This window comes from Cataglyphis hispanica, chromosome 18 (genome assembly GCF_021464435.1).
Source record: "Cataglyphis hispanica isolate Lineage 1 chromosome 18, ULB_Chis1_1.0, whole genome shotgun sequence".
Taxonomy (NCBI): Eukaryota; Metazoa; Arthropoda; class Insecta; order Hymenoptera; family Formicidae; genus Cataglyphis; species Cataglyphis hispanica.
In genome coordinates, this window is record NC_065971.1 from 4,113,753 (window position 1) to 4,136,907 (window position 23,155).

The 23,155-nt window shown below is 39.0% G+C and overlaps 1 protein-coding gene across 1 annotated transcript; it reads right to left on the reverse strand.

Annotated features, from left to right (window-relative positions):
• Positions 1–441: 441 nt before the first annotated feature.
• Positions 442–21,901, reverse strand: LOC126856249 (neuroligin-1-like). The gene is given in 9 exon segments (XM_050604595.1): positions 442–1,529; positions 2,478–2,902; positions 3,598–3,744; positions 4,862–5,118; positions 5,869–6,057; positions 9,098–9,244; positions 16,281–17,038; positions 17,040–17,877; positions 21,391–21,901. Coding segments are annotated over 8 exon segments (3,054 nt in total). The 5' UTR covers positions 17,087–17,877; positions 21,391–21,901; the 3' UTR covers positions 442–445.
• Positions 21,902–23,155: the final 1,254 nt, after the last annotated feature.

Here is a 23,155-nt window from a genome sequence, read left to right on the forward strand (position 1 = left end):
GAATATAAGCTTTGAGAGAATAAGAACGCGCGGGTATCGAGAAGAGAATTATTTTTGCACGCGATAACGATGGAAAGCGTCAACGCGAAAGCGATCGCAATTTTATCTTGTATAACAAGTCAACCGATGCTCATCATAATATGCTATATTTATTCATTTTCAAACGCGGAAATAATGTGGGAAAACGATAAAATTTTTCATAAAAGAAAAACGAAATTCGCTTTGACAGCGTGATTGAGAGAGCGTACCTTCTCGCGCCTCGAGTATCCGATTATAATCCGAGTTCAAAGACGCTCCTCGCTACACTTGATCTCGATCGACATCGCCTCTCTCATTGCACCCTCGCGTTCTCGACAAACCGCCCACTCTTCAACATCAAAGTTCTCAAGAGACTGAACCTCCCTCCCCTCCCCCCCCCTCTCCCTCTCTTCCTCTCCCCCGTCTATCACACGGAGATCTCTTGAATCTGCACGCGCTTCTTCGCGCTACCGGGTGTTCCGGGCTGCCGGAGAATCCCGGGACACGTAAGACCGACGTTGGGCGCCGGAGCCTTGGGCGGGGGCGGCGGTTCCGGCAGTTCCTCGTTCTCGTCCTCGCTGTCGTGATGGCGAACGCCGACATCGCTGACCTCGTCCATCCGAGCGATAGTAGCGTCTACGCAGGGCGATGGAGTGCGAGTACGCTGGATGCACGGACTCTTGCTGTACGACGGCGGCTCCAGGATTCGCTTACCGCCACCGGGCGGCGGCGAGCACTGGAACTCCTGCAGCTGCAGCTCGAGCTCTTGCACGAGCTTCGCCTTGTGCGGCGGCAGCATCGACGACGGCGAGTCTATCAGATTCATGGAGGGCGGTAGTCGCTGTTTCCCCGAGGTGTTCATGCCGGAACAACCGGCTTCCAACAGCTCCTCCTTCTTTTTGTTGCCGAAGGCGCCGCCGCCAGACACGTTCCGGTCGCGCTGATGGTAGATCCCCGCGAAAATAAGAATGTTGAGCAACAGCAAAAACACACCCACCGCGATGGTGACCGTGAGGGCTGTGGTGTAACTCTGATAATGACTGGACGCCAGTTTGCGCAGAAGATTGTTGGGGCCCGGGCCCAGATTTGAGTGCTGCAACGTTCGCGAGGTTGTAGGCGTGATAGTCGTCGCGACGGTCGCGTTCGGGGTGCATTCCGTGGTCGACAGCGCGGTGAGTATCGAGGACGGTTCCGTGGGGGATGGCATGGGTAGCGGGGGTGCCGGTAGAGGCACGGCCGTGCTCTGCGGACGCACCGGACCTTCGTAGAGATTGGCGCTATCCGCGAGATGATGATGTCGCATGTTGATCTCGTAGCCCGGCCGGTGCAGCTGCGGCAGCAGGTTCAGCCAGAGGGACATCTTATGGCCTCTGTAGTGCGAGCGCATCTCCGGACTATGGCCGGCCTCCAAGTATAACTGGTTTATAGAGTCGTACGAATCCCAAAACGGCGGACTCGTCATCAAACTGTTCTCCAGTCCCGAGGACAAGGGACTCGCGCCGTTTGGATCCCTAGAACAACGAGCGTAACCGCGATCCTTTCACAAGTGGACAGATATCTGTTGCTGATTTGACATTCTCTCCCGTTGTTGATCGCTTTATTTTGATTTGCAAAATTTTACATCCAGAGAATGTTTTTCAAAATAAAATAAAATATAATAATTTATTTTTTATAATAATTTTATTTTTAACAATAACTATTATAAAATAATTAATAAATATTGTTGGGTTATCGCGACTAATTTCTCATAATAATCAAGAAAGCTTCTAGGTAAAAAGATATAAAATTGAAGTTTTGTGTTGCGTAATCTAAGTGAACGTCTCACGTCCCCGATAAATCGCTATTGATAAAATTTCAGTGAGAAAATCCATCGTGTCGATGACAGGGTAATCATCTAGATAGCCACCGATCCGCAATTAGAGAAGCCAAAATCACTTCGTGTCTTCTCCGCTAACAACTCTACTCTACTTCGAGATTGCGAGCTTTCGCTGAGCGCGTTAACGGCCTTTGTGGGAGTTTGGCTCCAAAATCCTTTCACAGCTGTAACTTTACCCTACTACCACTACCAGTCTGCAGATCCTTTCCTCACGGAAGCTAATCGAAGTGTATGCGATGCTTAAGTTCTAAAGAACTTTGAACCGGGTGAATTAATGAGAAAGGTTCACTTATCTGATTAACCTTTCGCACCTAGTTATCTCGCATCGTCGTATCACCGATTAATGATTATCATATATTTTATAAAAAAAAAAAAAAAATATTAATGAGATAATATGTTAATTTTTTGCGAGGCTTTCGCAAACTTTGTCATAATTTAAAAACTATGAAATATTTATAATATACTTTTACATTTCTTACGAAACTATTGATCACTGTTTCCAAATATTGATATAGTATATAATTAATGACATCAATTTAATAGCCAGACAGAGGATAGCGAGATAGGGAAGAGCAAAACTTACCCGCGTCTCACAAAGTTAGCCAAGTAATGTACGAGTAGCTTGGACAGATTCTCGTCGGCGAGAGTGTAGTTGTCAAAGGCAGGTAGCGCGGATGTGACTTCTCCGCGGAGAAGAGGTATACCCAGGAGATAGGGTACCTCCTCGCCCCTCTGAGTCGGTCGCTCGGCGGGCTGGAAGTGCAGGAAATAGCCCCGTCCCTCCGAGGCGGAGTGAAGTAGTGCCAGTCTGAGAAGCGGCGCGGCGACTTGGCCGTCTCCGAGGAGAGATAAGAGGCCCTCGCAGATCGCCACGGGACTCTGCTCACCCCGCTCCCAATCGGTGTACTCGTTCCGAAGAGTCGAATAGATTTCATGCAGATGATACCGATAGGTGTTCCGGACGTAAGTGCGCAATATACGATCCCTCCTAGTTTCGTTGAAACCGTTCTGCGAATGATAAGAGTTGCCTGTTTTCACGACGCGAAAATGGTAGCGAATCATTTGAACATTTATCCCAAGAAACAAACTTTTTTTGTACTACAAATTTATCTCACACTATTATATTTCTTTTGTTTGCTAATTATTATGAGATAATTATCGGAATATTTTACTAGTGCAAATCACAATAAATTAATGCATCTGCGTACGGATTATTGATCCAAATACCAAAGTAGGAAGATGCATGTCATATATGTACAATGCGACTCAGTGACCGTGACCATTGGAGAGTCAATAATATCCGGGACGATCGGCGAGACTCATAATGCGATCGTGTAAAGCTCATCAATTTGTCAAATTATATCCCATTGATGTCAATTACATATTATGCACATGAAGAGTCGATCATTAATCAAGAAATCACTTCCGCTCGAATACAATTTTCACGATAAATCGATACATAAATAAAAGAGCCTACGAATAATAATAATATCAGAAAAAAGAACGGATTAAAAAGTTTCGCAACTTTTAATTTTTTTTTTTTTCTTGAACCGACGTTATGAAATAATTTGTAAAAAATGATCCCTCAGCAAGAAGAATTATAAAAACGAGCATAATACACGATACAGAGTGTTAACGTATTTTATATTTTTTTTATCGGATGCTTTCCATAAATCAATTTACGCTGATGTAAAAATATGTACCTGTAAATCTTCCTCGGTGAAATTTACCCAGGCTTCCTCGGACGTCAAACCGAAGAGTAAATCACGATCGCCAAAGTCGGCGAATTCAGCGCCGGGCCCGGGTACGATCGGCATTAGTCCCGAAGAAGAGGCAGTGGGCTGAAAGTTCTGATCAAACGATTCTTTTAAGAACGTTTAAGAAAAAATGCGCGTATCGATAAACTTCACACGCAATTCTTTCATTTTTAATCTTTCCCCATTTATTCTCTCTCCATCTACATTGTTGCGCTAACTAAATCTTTATCAATCGGGAGATGTAATAATAAGATTGCGTCTTGCAATCTTAATATTTCTTATTATTACATTTTATTTTTCCATAATATCAAATATTTAACTGTCATAGGTTTGGTAAAAAAAATGGAGATAACAAGATTTTCAATAGAGACATTCTTTTTACATATTTTCGATAGTTTATGCAGGTACGTTCATTCGTCCTTTCCTATTTCCTACGTTTATCATCAATGATATGCGGGACGAGTAACCAAATAGACTATCCACGGATGAGTTAATGGAGCATGTACGAAGTACTAGCTATTACGAATTCTCGAATCCGTCATCCGTCAACCGGCTGCCCGTTCAATTAGCAGATTCATCGTTTACTTGTCGTCTCGTTCGCTCTTGCGCAAAATCAATACGTCGACCGGCCGTCGACTCAGGCTAATATCCGCATACAATTGCAACATTTGCGAATTCCGTAATCATCTAAATGAAACGTGCATCGCGCATCGATGTTTGTTTAGCCCTGTTATATTTATTTACGTCGCGGTAGAAATTCCACGCGTAATTTACGTTTAAACAGCCCACGCTAAATAACATATATCTCGACGGGACGCAGAAAATGTAAATGCAAATTTTATGAAAAATGGTTTAACATCCAAAGCGACGCGAAACTGAAACACTGCGCCGGACGTCCCAAAACGATAGATAGCATTAGCAATGTCACAAAAAAAAAAAACGCTAAAAAATATTATTATGATATTTTTATATTTATTTTCGGCAAGACATCAACTTTAATCTCAGTTTATAACTGATTCACGGTCTTCTTCCAATACTAATTCAAGAAAATTAATAATAAAAATTAATAATACTTAATAATGTTAATAATGTTTTAAAAAACCGAAACAATCGGGCAAGGCATTATAGATCATGAAATAAACGGAAACGTTGCGTCACGTACTATTTTTTTTATCTCGAGACTCTCGATTATCGAGGCAAATGATCCCACCTGATTGATCGTGGGTGGTAGAACGGCCCCGTCGACAAAAGGTGCAAATCCGGAAGTGAATCTCGGCGGATTCAGCTCCACCTTCAGCAGTTCCTCCACGTTCCTTAAACGAAGGCACGAAGCGATATCGTCGGCTTCGACGTCACCGGGACATCCGATTTGTTCGGCGACTCGGCGCTTCACCGCCAGCGGATCTCGCTGGATCGCCCATGGCGAGAGAGCCGAGCCGCCGAGCAAGATCACTCTCCCGATCAACTCTGCAATTTATTTAAAAAGAATCCCGTTTTAATCATGACATGATTAATAAAAAATTTCAAGAACGCCTGATGAATTTTTAATTATATTTTACGAGCAGCAATTTATATTTAATATATTTTATGTATTATTAGCGTTTCATTATTTTAAAATCCAATATTTCGCAAAAACAGATTAGCCTTTTATTATTTCGCGACACAAAAGCTTCCGGATTTTAAATATTTTATTAAATTTTCCCTCTTATTACTCTATACATAACAAGCTTAGACACGATTATACCGAGAAGTGAATAAACCAACTCCAATTAGCAAATTCCTCTTCACAGACAGTTGCGCCAACGTCAGTCAAAGTGTTTAAACATAATCAAATCAATTTTCCTCCTTTGTAAGCAAGACTACAATTTACGAGAGAACTGCGACTCAAGAATATTCTCTCGTGGTCTTATCCACGTTATCAATCTCTCTTCTCGGGAGATAACGATATCCATAAAGTATAATGTGAAGCGTAAAAAATTGTCTCTTTTACCTGAATCAATAAATAACTAAAAAAAAAAAATCAAGTCTCCGGCGCACGTTGTCAAAAAAGAAAAAAAAAACTTGACATATGTTTGACAGTTTGCGCTTCTATATAAAATGTGTAACGGATATACGCAAACGTCAGCTGCAAATGCGACCGACGGCGTGTTTAACCACCGTTGACTGACGTACGCGCAATCGCGCCCCGTTTGGCCGCGAAACGATTAAACGCCTTACCTTTCGCCATAGGGGAGACGGCTAAAAAATTGGCGAGTGCCGCACCGGTACCGTGACCCAGCAACGCCAGTCGCTCAGGATCGCCGCCGAAAGCGCCGAGATTCTCGCGCAGCCAATGAAGTCCTGCCACCAAATCCATCAATCCATAATTGCCTTGCGCGCTCCCCTTACCACCGGTTTTCAGGAAGCCTGTTAATGTCAACACGCGTCTAAATTAGAAAGGAGATTCGCTTTACACTCGCTAGACGAATGGCGTCGGTACCGCTATTTTCTACCTTATTACTCGACAAGTACTATTGTTATTTTGAGGAAATAAAAAGTATCATTGAAAAAACTTTGAAGAAGTTAATTCAGATATTTCCGATGAGAAAATTCCTCCCTATTTTGAGAGAGCTACTTTTCTCACGTCTCGTCTTTTCAATGAGAACACAATCGAACAATTGCATCTTGTACTAATTGCGAACTTCCACTAAACTCGGATCTAATTACTTCTAGTATTTACTCTAATAGAAAGAAACACCTGATCTATTTAATTATTATCAAATAGATCATTGTAGAGAGAAAGCCAAGATATCTATGTGTGTATGTAAACGTAGTTATTGTCACGGCGAATGAGAAAGATCGGACGGATAAAACCGGATTAAAATTAAACATTTGCTCGCCAGCACTCAATTCTGCTCGCTTCAATTTGCTATACCGACTCTCCCACAGGTTCGTCACTCTGATTCGCCATCTGCCTGCGAGGCGAGTTTTTCATTCCAATCCGATTCGCCTTTTAATCCCATTCTCATATTCCGTTGATATACTAGTGCCAAGTCTTAATTACATTCGTATTTATAATACCAGAGAAAAATATCAGAGTAATATAAATCGCGTAAATAATATAAAATAAATGTTTTTTTCAGAAATATAAAAGCAAATAGTTTGTCTCAATAATTAACAGGATTTAATTATTTATTTATTTATTCTCTCGTTCGCGTTGCAATGATGCGGAATCGAAAAATACATTTAATATTCACAAAGTTATTAATATATTAATGTATATAGTTAACATAAATATAAAAGTAAATGGCACCAAACAATAAAAGAGCATGACTAATATAAACAAAGTAGGAAGAAAAAAAAAACGGAAGAAAATGGAAACGGCTGACCGCGCGCGCAATATTGGATAACGCTACGGGCATTGTTTCGCTTCAACGATGAACAAAACGCATACGGAATTGCAGCATACCAACAAAGAGAAACGCAAAACCCCAACTCCGGCATAACGAAAATACGGCGTATCGATATCGAAATTGTTCCACTGAATGCCTTGGGCTTCTTTCATGAATGGGAAAATGGTGTTGTAAACACGGCCACATACCTTTCGAATAATATCGTTGTTTATCGTTTTATGCATGATTAGATACGCATTCGACACTTTAAACATTGCACCTCTAAAAATATCGTGTAAAAATAAAGATAGATATACATTATTGTAATGCGCAAAAGGCGCGATATAAAAATCATCAAAAATTATCAAAACTGCAAAATAAAAATATAAATTCTTAAAGTAAATTAACATTAAAATTGTAGTTCTTTCAATTTTTCAGTTCTTTCAATTTTTCACAGGATTATAAAAAAAAAAGAACGATACTCAAATAAATTCCATTCACGGATTAAAAATGACAATACTAAAGGGGAAACTGTTAAATAAGAGCGCGATTATTGCGGAAATTCTTTGTTATTAAATTTCATTGACAAGTATGCATTAAAAATATACGTTTTGGATCGTTTTTTGTTTCATCTTAAGCATAGATGACAAAATATAAAAATTAATTTCGTATTAAAAACTTTAATCTGTGCAATGCAATCAAAAATCCAAATTGAAACCAATAAATGACAAGTGATACTAAAAAAAACGACTCACTAAAACCCAGTTTAAAATTTTTAATACAAAATTTATATTTTATTATCTATATTAAAAATGGATCAAAAAACGAGATATACATTTTTAATGCATACTTGTCAAAGAAATTTAACAACAAAGAATTTCCGCACCAATAACTCGGCTCTTATTTGTCAATTTTTCCTACTTAATATTGTTAGTACTCTGAACCTATCGCTGCTATTGTTAAAAAATGACATTTATCGAGAAGTCAGAAATTCGTTTCGTTTTTCTTTTTTTTTTTTTTCGCTGCACGAATGTCAATAATATTTCACGCGGTCATTCTTGCAACGCACCGTTTAAATTACGCGCACGATATTTAAGCAGACGCTCAAAAAGCCGTGCAGCCATGCGATAAACGAGCGCGAAAATCTACTCGCACGGAAACACCGGACCTTATATATCCCCTTCTTCGTCCTCATTAGACTCCCTTTGTTTCTTCCCCTTTGTTCTCATTTTTAATTTTGGCACACGTACACGCACGACTGCCTCGAAGATGCATCCTACAACACATTGCTGTTATCCATATTCGAGAGGCGGATATTCGTTTAAATTTTAAAGTCTCAACTATCGCGCGCACAGATAATAACAACTCTCGGAGGAGAGAATTCCTGTACACAACCGCGCGGAAAGTAATCTGGTAAGATTTCGATAAAACTTTTTTCCCTTGACTGCCGCGGGTAATGAGATCATTCTTTTAAGTCTGTGAAAGAACAAAAGAGCTAGTTGCGCGCACGTGATAAATAAAGCAAGGTAAACTTGGCATATTTTATAATCCGAAATCTTTCTATCAGCTCTTTCTCTTGCACACAAAATAGCGAGTGTTATCCGATTATCGCGCATTGTTATACATTTAAGACAATAATTTCTTGATACATTATGCGCTTGTATTGAATACCGATTAAAGTATCAACTTGTTTTCACGTTGACGTTGTTAATCGCCGAGAGATACTTTCATCGACTTAAGAAAATAGTTGCTCTTGTGATTCTTTATGTAAACAAAAGACGAGATTAAAATCATTGTATATATTTCATTATTGTTATTATTACTATAACGCACATTTTTTCAAATATAAGTTTATAAATAATACATTAAAAAAATCTCATTTTTTAATAAAGCGACGTAAACAACAATTCTTTCAGAGACGCTGTTTTGTCTTTTCGCAAACGATTGTAATAAATGCGAACAATTGCAAACGATCAAATCAAATAATCGCAAAACGTTTGCAAGGCGTAGTTCGTGTTCTGAAACGGCAGAAAATTGATATAGTTTGTCTCAATGAATAAATACTGCCAGCTTACCAAGCACACCAAGACGAAAATTGATGGAGACGACAATAAGACGTCCGTGGGCGGCCAGGGCGGTTCCGTCGAACAAATTTCCGGCACCCCAAGAATAGGAATCGCCATGAATGAGAAGGAGAGCTGGCAGCGAGTCTGCGATACTACCTGCAACACCAGAAAACATTCTACCACAACATCTGTCTACGAATATTAGTCGTGATAAATGAAGAGAACAAAGATAAATAAATGTAAGAAGTTTTTGTTCTTTATAAGATAAATAATACGCTTTATCTGACATTAATTGTAGATTTATCTATGCATCAATTTTCTTCACCTCATTGTCGGATAACAGAATACATTCAACGAACAAATACTCGTCAAAGTTAATAAATATCATATTGAGTCTGACAACGAGTCATTGTAAATCATTGAATTAAAACCTTCTCCTTTGATTTCGGCGCTGTATATTTTCATAATCTCCTTAATTAATCTAGACGTCAAATATTTGATGATAATTTAAGTTACAATCCGTGAGATACAATCCACTTTGATCTTAATATATTATCTGTCAAACAATATCAGGTCAGGTGAAAATATGAACGTGAAGTTAATACACAACTGTAATATAATAAAGGGCAATTATGTTTCTTAAAAACTAGGTAAAGATAAAAAATGCTGAAGCACGTAACCAAAGAGCGGCTTTCCTACTCGCAAAATGCGTCTTGTAGATTAAACTTATATAACTTTATAAGCCCATAGCTTATATATGAATGTGATTATAAATCTACGATACTGTTATCTAAGTCTGAATTTTTTCATCATACGTATATATTACCTATCATTAATTATATTATAAAAAAAAGATCACATGGAAAATATCTTCCGCTTCTTTATGATTTAAATAATTATAGCACATGTTTTTGACAAGTATTATAAATTTAATTCATTTTCAATATTTCATCTACATACAAAAAAATGTAAATTTTACGATTCACACACATACACACACATGCAATGGTTAAGCAGTTCAAATATTATAAATTATGAATTAAAAATTTAATATTCAAATAGGAAGTATTGATTTATACATAAATAAATATTGAGAAGAAATTTATTATGAAATTCTCTCTTTGCATCTAGCAGATCAATATCTTTCTCTCTCTCTCTCTCTCTCTCTCTCTCTTTTCTCTCTGTTGATCGTGACATCCGTAACGCAATCGCGATCAAAATATAATCATTTCGGGAACAAACTATCATGTGCCGAGTGATGGCAGACACCTGTTGCGATCCTGATAGCACACGCTAAACGACAGATAGTTAAGTAGGTGAACGAGCCAGCCACCTTCGTGATTCCGCATTATACATGTTTTTCCATTGCGAAAATCTGCATGCCTGCTCCTATCTGCCTGTTCGCGATTGTCGGATCGTATCTCAAAACTTTTACGAGCGACTCGCTTTTTTATTGCTTCCTCGACTCGTCTTTGTCGCGGCCGGTTCGTTCTGAACTTATAAAATATAGATTTTTTTTTAAGAATAGTAGAGTAATATACTATCTTTTAAATAATTTATTAAATAACCTTGGATCTTTACACTGTCTCTTTTTTAATCTTTTCAGTGGAATAATAATATTCTGATGGTTACTTTAATTTTAAAAAATTGTACAAACGTATTGGGCCATATAACAGAATATAATTTAATAATTTTAATGATAAAATTCTTTCAATCTGATTTTTTATGGCTATTTATTAAATAAAAAGGAATAATATTTTCTTCTTTATTTAAAAAAAATTGTGGCTTGTATAAAGATAAATATCTCGTTAAACTTTTACCCACTTTTTATCTATTAGATTATTTCACGTGCCGTATTTTCTTGTATATCGGTCAAACTTTCAGGAAAAGTATCTGCTTCTTATTTCCATGTCTTTCTCAGAACTCCAACTAGAATCGTAACAGGATTATAATCTTATATTACAAGCAAAATGGTTGAAATTCTGGTTCCGCACGTACGAAGCGTCGTTTCGCTGTCACGCCGAGTCTCTGCATTCTAACTCGACGTATTATAACATGATTATATAATATTATATATGTTGAGAAGGGGAAAGATAAAGATACGCGGACCAATAAATTCATAAGGGCGTTAGCGGAGATTCGGAAACGAGGAAGTTTTTTGAACAACCCAACATATATTAGTACGAAAGTTTGCCCCTAATGCGAAAAGGTCGTTATCTCGAAGTCTTAACGAGAGATCGCAAAGTCGTTATCGTGAACTAGCAGCAATTTGAAGACATTCCACGGCGTTCGATCGTGAAGTAAAAAATGGCTAGTCGTTATGTATGTCCGTTAATTGGCTTCTATATTACACGAGATGTCAAGGAACACAACGACATTCCTTCCGATTTTTAATTTCCTGTTTCTTTTTATTTTCTTAACTAAATTTTCATATAAAAAAAGTCCGAATTACAAGAATATTTGGAATTGTGTTCATCGAAAGCGTTTCTCTTCTAAAACTTTTTCGCTGAAGAAAGAGAGATTTAAATGTGTACATTTAAAAAGTCGTCTCGTAAAGTCAAATAGAATTAATTAAAATTTCTCATAAACTTTTTTTTTACATTCTATTCTTAGATGCTACGCATTTATCCTGACTAACAATCAATCCTTGACTGCAAGCTTGTGTCGATAGTTACAAGGGAATCGCTCCACCCGCATAAAAACGTCGAGATACTTTTCAAGTCCTCTTCATTGCCTCTCCTCTCTAGATTAATGTCGCAGTAGCCGGAGCAGGAGAACGTCGATCCGATACGAGGCTACCTCACTCCCGCGGTGCTTGCAGGTTCTCTCACGTGAATCGAATAATCGACTGCAATGCACTACGGAATTGAGGATGCAACGCATCCTTACACTTTCGTTCCTTCTCTCTTTCTCCAGAGCATTTTCTCTCTCCCCTTCTCTATCTCTCTTCGCTTTATCTTGTTCTTCCAATACCTGGATGCTTCAAATCCCTTCGGTCCGCTTCATTTCTTCTCGTATGCAGCATCTACCTCGCCATTGTGCGGCCAAGGCATCCTGCTTTCTCATCATTTTCTAGATAAAAATACGCTTTATTCTTTCATTCTTCACAGCGACGGATTCCTCATACGAGGCACGCGAGTACGCACAAAGGCGAGGGTTACTCGATCGAAGAAACGACAGGCGCGATGAATTCGCGAGAGATCTTCCTCTCTCGCCTCGTATTCCCGAATATTATTTTCACTGACTTATATTTCCTGACACTCTCGAAGCGCTTCTCTCTCTTTCTCCCTCTCTCTCTCTCTCTCTCTCTCTCTCTCTGTATCAAAGTATATCGCCATGGTGTATTATATTAAACCTACCTACATCGAATTTTTCCGCGAGAATTGATCACGTCATGAAGAATAACGATTGCATGTGCGAGCGCCATGTCGTGCAATTGCTGACACAAACGAAAGATGATCGATAGATACGAGGCATAAATAAAATTAACAATACAGAAAATAAAATATCACATCCATAAGATTACATGAGTTTATAATTTGTAAAAAATAAAGCGAGATTTTTCTATATAAATTTGTGTAAAGAAATATGATACATTATATATGTAGCCTCTCAAAATTTAGATATTTATGCAATACAAGTATGGTGATTTTATTTTTACCTCATATAGATAATACGTTAAATAAAAGATACTCGTATTAATTACAATTACATAAACATTAATTGCAGATAATAATTATTTTTCTGTTCACGAGATAATTCTATGCTTGAATGATACAGGTGACGATATAGATGGACGATACAAATGGTATGTATTTAGAATGAGCTATCGTACAGAGTTACGAGCTTTCGTCGTCGCGTTGCGCAATAACAGATGTAGGATATAACCATAAAAATAATTTCCTGACGATGATCCAAGAAAAACGAAAAAGCCGGACAAACGCAATAACGTTAAAGTAAGCACGAATTTCGCATGATATACGATGTACGCATCTGACGTAATCGCGCATGCTCTCGTATTTCATCCGAAACGAAACTCTTATTCCAGTTATGTGTTTATGAATCACGCCTTCAAGTGTAAAATCGAATTTTTTTGCATGCAAACATAAAATAAAAATTTTTAGATTTCCACAGAATCGTCGCGCGTCTCGTTCTTCTCATCCACCTGTACAATAAGTTTTCTTTGAATCGAATTAGGAAATGTTATATATTCTGTAATTTTCCCAAGTTTGGCTACATTAATGGCCGCGATTATTAATCCGGATTCGATCAAAATTATACACATATAATTTATAACTAATTAAATTATTTTTAATACTAATATTTTAATATTTAATGTAAATATTTTTAATTTTTAAAATTATATATATATAGTTTAAAACTAAAACATATTTTTATTATAAAAATAATATTAAATTTTTTAATTATTTATAAATTATATATATATACATATACAATAATAATTTTTAATAAATTAATTAAAATTAATTTATTAAAGAAAAGAAGAGTTTCGCTTATATTTAAATTTCAAAAAGCTATTACGCTCGCAAACAGCATTTCGATAACGTGTTCCATCCACGTTCGAAACTTTCTCGATGATATCCAGGAAGATCGAAAACTAAGCTGCTTACGTGCAAGTAATGGTGACGGCTGCATCCCCTGCACGTCGCCGATGAGAGAGACAAGCGAAGAGAAAAAGTCGCGAGAGAAAAAAGCGCTCGCTCCCATAAAAAGCGGCAAAAGGATTCCACGTGCGATAGCAAAGGAAGCAACGACGGATCGTTCCCTTTAATCCGGCTGAAACGTCGGATGGTTACGGCTTTTTATATTCGACGGTATAATAGCGCGCGGGCTCTCTACGCAAAAGATCCCGTGGAACAAAACTGGAAATATCGTGGATCACGCGCGAACTTCCGTCCCGAGCACATGCGCAATCTCCGCTCAATCGCGCTTTATGAAAATAACGGGGCCCTTTTGCGCGATTTCAATTTTAAGTAACCTTTTATCCGATCGATGGCCTCGCGAGCGAGCGCGTTTATCTTTCATTAAGACCTATATCCCTTTTGTCAATATATATATATATATATATATATATATATATATATATATATTATATATATATATTCAAAGCGTTTTTTTTTCATAAAAAAATTCTCTTCGCTAAATATCTATATTTTTTTCTAATAAAAATTTAAATATATATTGTTCTCCGAAGATACAGCAAAGTCAAATTGTTTGAAAACTAAAATAGGTCAGTCGGGTCCGCGCGCACAAGCGAGAATATTACGAAACTGTTCTGCAAATCCGATCAAATGCCCGCGTCCAAAATTTATCACAGGATGCACTCCTCTGCTGTTGATTTCCATATCTATGATCCGTACATTGGTTTACGTTCATGCTTCACATCTGTAAGTCTCGCTGTAGGTATTTGCAATCAGGAAACTGTCTCCATCAACCGATCGATCCGATTCTTTTGTTCACTCGCTCTCGCTCCAGCCCCGCGTTAAAAGCTGAGAGAAAAGATGGCCCGTGGGAAGGAGATGAAGGGAAAGTGGGAGAGAAGTAGTTTTCCTCGCGAAGAAACCTTGGCGTCGCGACAGCGCGAAATCGCGACCGCTAAAATCGCCGCGTAAAGCATATCGTTGCGACATCTTTCTCTCTCTTTTTCCTGCTTCAATGTCGTATTAAATAAAATTAACAAAATTAATTGTAACCATCTATCATCGCTAACGAGACAAATGACGGATGACGGGCTATTTTTAATATTCGTGTACTCTCTTCGCTTTAATATTTTAGCAGTATTAAATGAGTATGTGTAAAAGAGCAAGAGAATGAAAGATATGTATGGTAATTAATTATCATAATATCGAGTAATATAATATATTGCTTATGGATCATTCATGAGACAACTTTACTATTAGATTCTTCGAAAATACTTCTGTATTTTTCAATCGCAAGAAACTTAATTCAACTGATTAAAGTCAACGCATCAGCACTAGAAAAGTTCATTCAAATTGCAAATGCGCGATAAATAACACTCAAGTGTCCGCAAATGAAATACAAAAAAAGATAATAATTTTCAGATAAATAATTCTACAATTTTAAACATTTATTACGTCTCTTTATTCGTTTTCTCTTTAACCAAATTATTAACGTCACTATATAACGACACAAAGATATAATTTCGCAGAGGAATGATAGATTATAGTACGTGATTGTGTGGCTAAGGTAATTTCAACGGAAATAAAAAGTCATTCATAAAATGAATTAGATTCATACAGTAAATATGAATCTAGCAGGCTCATACATACGCATTGATCGAAAAAAACTTTGCGAACAAGAACGTGCATATGTCTACTTGTCGCGTGGAATTATAACGAACGATGTCACTGCCACGTGTCACAATGCACATGACGCTAGCGTTCCCGAACGCTTCGATAATCAGATTATCGCGGAATGAAATGGACCTATTCGCTCGCAATGCATTCTTAACGAAGTTCGGCAAATCTCTAAAATTGAACGACACATATTTCGAAACAAAGTATCTCGCGGAAATGTCGAGAAGGTACATTCCGAAAAATTCGATTTACGTTCTAGCGAAAAATTTCGCGTTCGATAATCGCGCGATGCTTAGGGACACATGTTTTTCAACCAATATCACGAATAACTCATAAGGTTTTTTGTGAATTTATTTCTAGGAACTTTAGAGAATATAGTCTTATATTTCAAATAAACAGAAATTTTTTTTTTATATATAAGACTGCTTTGAATCGTATCGCTATAATTTCTTTTAGTCGTTAAATATTTTATTAAAAAAAAACATCACAATGTCAATTTATAAATTTCATATGATGTATCTGACATTCTTTTAATCTCTATTAATCTTTAATCAATAATATCGAAATGTATGAAGTCATCGATGAATTATTTTTAAATTTAAAATCACAGACCATACAATTTTATAAAATTGCATTTTACTACCTCAACCTCTATTACTGCATCTATGCTTTAATAATATTTATATAAAAAAAAAGACACCGCATTAAGTAAAATTCATATTTGACATTTCTAAAATACAGTAAGCGATTCTTTAACAAAGAGTTAAACGCGAGGATTCATTCTGCTTTTTACCGAGCAATATTTTTCTTCTACAGTAAGTACTGTCTTTAGAAGAATAATATTAATGACTTACCATGAGGAGGTTTGGGCACGTAGAGGTTTAGATAAAGGCAGTCTTCGTTCTGGTTCGTTTTGGCCAGTACGGGTTCCAGCCTTTTGAGATAGGCGCGTCTCTGCCGCGGCATTTTCTCGTCCGGCTTCGGCGGAATCTGGGGACAGACCGGCGGCATGGTGTCGGCGATTTTGATACCGCCCCACGGCGTCGGGGTGACCGGGGGCATGTAACGCAACGCGCCGAGCGGCGGCGTCGCGTACGGCACTCCGTAGTAAGTCTCGACGGCGATCGACGATCTGGCCTCGATGCCGCGCAGGACGCCGTATCGCGTCTTGACCGTCCTGGTGCAGTACTTTTGCGTGCCGGCCAGGGCCTCGGTGCCCGCCAGGCAGCACTGGGCGCAGAGAAAAACCAGCAGAAGGACGCTTTTGACGATGGTGCCGTCGAACGAGACACTATCTCGAGAAATCTCCTTACTCGCGATATCCTCCGCGCTCTGTCGTCGCTTATCTCGTCTCTCGTCGTCGCTTTTGTCTCCCGTTCGTCCCTCCCGCTTCCAGCGTCGTTCACCGGGAGCCCGACTCGTCTGATGAGACTTCGGCTTCCCGGGAACCTTACGATACAGCGAAGGACCATCTCGTCTTCGGCGAAGAATGTCGCATCGCGCTCGACGCGATGCGATAATAGCGGAGAATCGCGAAGAACACCGCTGACGACCGGCATATCTAACTGACGGCCGCCAGTCGTTGGCGAGGAGGACGGTATCGAGAGGCGAGGTCTTTCCTCTTCCTCTTCCTCGGCAAAGAGGAGGAGGACGTCCGCATCGCGTCACGCCGCCGCGGACTGCGCGCCCCTGCGGGCCCCGCATCTGTGGGGCCCTCCTGCCGATGGACGACCCCCTTCCTGTTCCTCCTCTTCTTCCGCTTTCGATTTCCGCTTTCCTTTCCCGTTCGACGCCGCTTCGCCCTTCGTCCTTCGCCCTTCCGTCGCCGCAGCCGCTTTTTTGCTTCCGCTCTCCTGCACCCTCTTGCTCACCAGCGCGGCCGCCACCACCCTTATCCCGTCGCCGCTGTCCGCCCACTCCCACTGCTTCCGGTACGGCTTGCCGCCACCTCCAGTCTCGCGCCCTCCGTGCGGCTCTCGCTCCCCGTTCGCCGTCTCGAATTCAAAATAGCGTCTCGGTGCTGTTATCACGCTGCTGCTGCTGCTGCTGATATGCTCCGAGCGGACTCTTACTTCCATTCTCAGGTGCATGCGTTGCCCGCGTTAACGCTGAGCTGCCAAGCTGGCGACTGATCGTCGTTGCCGCGCGGCACGCGCGTATACACGACGCTCTGATGACGATCGACGAATTCGGATCGTCGGCAGTGAATGATCCTGACGGAATCATCGGCGTCCGGGGTAAGATGGTCCGATGCACCACCACCCCTCGGAGTCGCCGACAGAATCGCGGAATTCTCAGCGTGAGCGTCCTCGCACCGTGCCACGACTCGTTCGCGAAAGGGGATACATCCGGGGCGGAATAATTTTTCGATTCTCGATTCGTCTCTCTCAGTCTCACGTCGGTATCTCCTCGCTTTTCCGCTTTACAGTCGCCGCAACACGCCGCAATATGCTGCAACAATACATAAAGGTCGCTTCGTTAGCACAGCTACTCCGCAAACGAATCTCGCGCGAGATTTGACTAACTAGATGGTAGTCACGCACGTATAATAAGTTTATAAACTTGTTACATTTTCACCACACGCGCGCGCATACAATTCCAAAATTCTACGAAAGCCCAACGAGGCAGATGTTGCTCGTCACTCAAGAACAAATAGCGCGAAGATTGCTGCCGCTGTCTGCACGATGAACTGAAAAATATATGCTCGATATACTTTTAAAGGAATAATCGTGCGTGAAACATATGTATCCCACCAATATTCCTTTCTCGTCCTATTACTTTGTCTAACTATTGTTAGGCAAATTTCAATGAATTTGTATGCCTTATATTTTTCTTAACTATATATATTTTAATATTGTGTAATATTTTACACAGACATATGTATAAACTCTGTTTTTTTTTTTAATTATTTTTATTTTACTAGTTTAAATATTTTTTTATTATATATATTTATATTATATATATATATATATTTTTTTTAATTATATATATATATATATATATATATATTTATATTTGATAAATAATATGCTCTGTGTGTGTTTTTAACTTATTGATTTCTATTAATTATGAATACTTTATAATTTTTCTTCAATAAGAAACACCTTTTTTATTTATTAAAAATAATAAAAAATAGAATAAATTCTATAAAACATATTAATGTATATTTTTATATATTTTATTGCAGTGGGAAATTGACCCCATTGTATTAATAGTGCAAATTTAATTGTTCTTATTCCATATTAATATGCAGATGTATTCATCGAATCTTTGTATCAAATTTTCACAAATTCAGCAGTGCCCCGAATTAAAAATTTATGTTCGGCAAATCGCTAATTAATGCACATTGCCGAAACTGTAAAGAAGAATCGAGTCGCGCGGCTAGTCGCTCGACACAAAACCTAATTAAATGCAATGATCGACGATCCAGTTTAATTCGAATGAGTTGCTCAAGCTGCTCGAATAACGCGAAATCTGAAATCCGATAGCATTGAACCATGGTTAGGCGAGAATTTCCAATTTCCAAGTTGAGGTAAACTGTGCTTTCTGGTCTTCGATGCTGCACTCGGTTTCGGCTTCGGCAACCTCAGGAGGATGTAGTCTGTGTTTAAATTACAACACAAAGTTTCGGTTACGCGCTCTCGTAATGCTTTTCTTTTTTTTTTTTTCTTTTCGAATACGAAGCAACGAAGTAGTCGACTTTTCTGCAAAGTCGTCCCATTTGCGCGACGAAACGATGTAATGGTTTCATTTTTAGGTGAGCGTGCAATTTATAAAATAAGTCGCATAAAAACGCATACAACTTTTCCTCGTTACTTTTACTTTCTTAAACTTTCGATTAATGCGTTGTAATAAGAAGCGCATCGACTTCATAATTTCTTAAAAAAGTATGTAATGTAATAATTATTTTTTGGTGTAAGTGATCGCGCGCGAGATAAGTATTAAAAATTAAAATTAAGAATCTCTCTTTGCAACTTTTTGTTTAAAAAAAAACTTTCGTATAAAATTAAGTTTAAAAAAAAAAAAACTAAAATTTGTATCATGTTTGTCTATGAAAGATTAACATAAATGACGTTTTCATAAATATATCATTTATACATGCCATTCATCCTTATTTGCAAAAATAAATTGTAAAAGGAAAGTCCACTTAAATGTAAATGGCATGTAAATAACTCTATTTGAAAGTTTAAATGTCCTATTTATGGTTTGTATTTGCAATTTTAATTAGAAACAAAATTTGATTAATTCAAAGCCTCTTTGACGCGGTAACTCACAAGCTAATTGTGACGATTACAAAATTCTATTCCCATTAAAATTCCATCGCACTTTCGCCGCATCCGAATGTGTCACCGTTACAGAGGCGAGTATCTTGAGTTAGTCCGACTTGTCTTCTAAGTACTTCGCAGATCGGATTCCCCGGAGTCTTCCGTCGACGAAGCTGCGCACTGCCGATGCAGCTTCGCAAGTTCGAAAGAGGAGCAAACTAACGTCGGATTACGTTCCGATTCCATTCAACGAACGAGAGAAAACGAAATGCCGAATCCTAAGCGTGTGAGAATCTCGCTCCTGACGAGCGAAATTAAATTCCGGTCTCGCGCTAATTGCAGGGGACAACTGGATAATTAATAATTCGCCGACGGAGGCGATAAGTTCAAAGTTTCCGGGGAAAAATCCGTAAGGAATTATCGAGGCAGAAACGGCGGCCAGAGAGAAAGAACGACTCTCTTCGAACGTTTCGCGAAAAAACGCCGATATATTATCACGGAAATTGCGCGAGCGCCAGAGGTGACATTTTTGCACGGATCAACGAGAGTGCATCCTACAAGAAATGGATGAATCAAAGAGAATTGATGGTGATCCATTTTGTTAAATTACAGAGAGCCCTCAATCATCGAGATCGGGGTTTAATTACGAAATCCTTCATTTTTATTTTTATATAATAATTTTAATTGATCTACGGTTTTATTAAATGGATTTGAGATATTGGAAATAAAAAAAAAGAAAAGGAAACCTAATAATTTTAAAAATAACTCCTAATTTCGAATTTTCAATAATTTCAAAAAATGCATTCTTTTATAAATTTACACAAATATTGTAACTGCATTTGTTTATTAAATCATTCCACATCTTATGTATCATAAATTTCAAAATGATAATATTACAAATGATTAAAATAGTGAATTGATAATGAAATATGTATATATAGAAATAATTAGAATAATGCTATTATGCCATTTGCATATCTATTATTACGCATTATGAGAAAGTTGGCTTTGTAGCTAAATGTATTTTAACGTACAAGACAAGAGTTTGAAATATTTACGCGTAATTTCATAACAATACAGACTCAAAAGCTTTGTAGCTATTGTAATTATCTACAGAAATTATTAAACTGAAATGAAACATTAAACTAGTAGAAATGAATAAACAGATATATTGCGAGATAAAGTGTGTGCGCGAGTACTTTTAATATTAAATAAATAATTATTTTTAACAAAATATTTATTCACAAGTTATATTTAATAGAAAGTTTTTTTTGATATAATCGATGTTTCATAAAGTAGTTTTATAAATTTTCGGGATATGCTAAGAATGTTTTTTATATGATTTATTTATATTAAGATATTTGTTTTCACAGAGTTATTATTATTATTATTAGTATAACTCCTTTTTTTTTACGGCAGAAAATATATGAGCAACGGACTCATATATATATATATATATATTGATCGAAAAAGTACACGGATTTGTTTAAATCTCCTATCGACGATATTTTTCGACGCCATATGTTGCAGATTTGAAAGGAATATTCACTAAACTAGAATCTCGATGCTTATAAAAGCAGACTCAATTCAATTATCATTAAATAACATGCTTTTCATCCCAAGATACAGATTCTTCATCATCAAACATTGCATCCCTGCATTCGCAGAATACTCTGAAAAAAAAATGTGATAAACGCACCGTGAGCCAAACGTAACATCCAACTCCTTATCTAGCGTCGTCTTCTCGCATCACATAGTCCATCCCAGAATTTATTCAGTATTCTTTCGGTCAGATAACTTCCGTATCAGTCCAAATAATTTCAATTCTACCGCTCCGACACCACACGCACCAGCACGAAGCGCTTCGATCCATTCGACGCGTCTCGCATCACGAGTTAAGAGTCCGAGATAACGATGTTACGCTCGAGAGCGATACGACGCGGTCCAAACCGTTCGGAGGAGCTTATCAAAACGGGAGGATGCGGATGTTTACTAGTCTTTTCGAATCGACATCCCGCCCGAAAACACCTTGTCTACCAGCTGTTGAATCGCACTGAGTGACAGGTTGTCACGCGAGCGGTCTGCACGCGAGAACCGTGCGGGGATGAGAGTATCGAGCTGACAAATCAGCGACAATTCATCCAAATCCGAACCGGAACGACGAAAACCCCCAGGACGACCCGCACCCTCCGTGTGCGCGATCGACTGTCTGTCCCGGGCTTTACTGACGCGCCGAGGGCCAGCAGCGGTGCGACCTCCGCGGAGGTGGCGGTGCTGGTGCTACTGCTCTTGCCGCTGGTGGTGGTAGTAGTAGTGGCAATGATAGTGGTGGTGGTGATGGAGGTGGAGAATGGTCCGGCACTCGAGGAAGCCGGGACAGCCACGGCGCCGACGCCTGGTTTGATACCGACCAGCGGCACGGTCGATAACGCCACGGCAACCCCCGGGTCGTTCCGGCTTCTTCTCTCCCTCTCCCTCGCTTTTTCTCTCTCTCTCTCTCTCTCACTCTCTCTCTTTCTCTTGTCCTTCTTCGTTGTCCTTCTTCTCTCTATCTCCGCCACCCCCGCGTCGTCGGCCCTTCTATCCTGCTTCTTCCTCGTGCACGCGCAGCATCTTTTCTCCGGTCGTCGCCGCCGCCGGCTCGTGCTCCATATCCTCGCGGCCGCCGCTGCTGCGCCTTCGGCACCCACAGCATCTCTCTACACCCTCGCATCTCACACGCCGCCCTTCGCTCTTGCCAATCCTCCCTCGCGTACGAGGACGAAAAGAGCGCGAGCACTAACTTTGCCAAGAGAGAGAGAGAGAGAGAGAGAGAGAGACTGACTGATGAGCGGAGGGATTCTCTCTCCTTCTCGTTTCATCTCTCGCTTTCCATTCCTCTATTCCTCCGCGAGGACGCCGAAGGCAGCAGACATCACCCACGCGACTCGCCTCGCGAAATAAGCGACTGGCGCTTGTGCGGCTGCGTTTCCGCCAGAGTGGAATCGTCGATCGCCCAGCTAATTCCTCAGGCACCCCGTATGTGCAGTCAAATGAACCTATCGACTCTTTGAAACGCACACATTTTATGCGTGCACAAAAAGTTGATGACTAAACTTTATAGAGTATTATCCTCTTCTTATAAAAGAAATTGGAAAAAGAATCTTTCTTTTTTTATTTTTTTGTTTTTATGAATTTCTTTTATTCGTTCATGAAGCGATATGAATTATTGTGCTTTTTCATGTTGTTTCAGCATAATATGTTTTTCGCACATCATCATATCTCAGAGTTGATACCCGAATGGTCATTTTAGTCGCATCAATATTTTTTTTCGCGCGTTATATCTTTCTTCTTTTCCAAAGTATCTTCATTCTTCATTATTTTCTATACGTATTAAGCATTGTATCTATTTTCTGTAAACTTTTAATTAATATCAATAATGTAGATATTGGTGGGACGCGATAAAAGATTAAGTTTCTTATCAA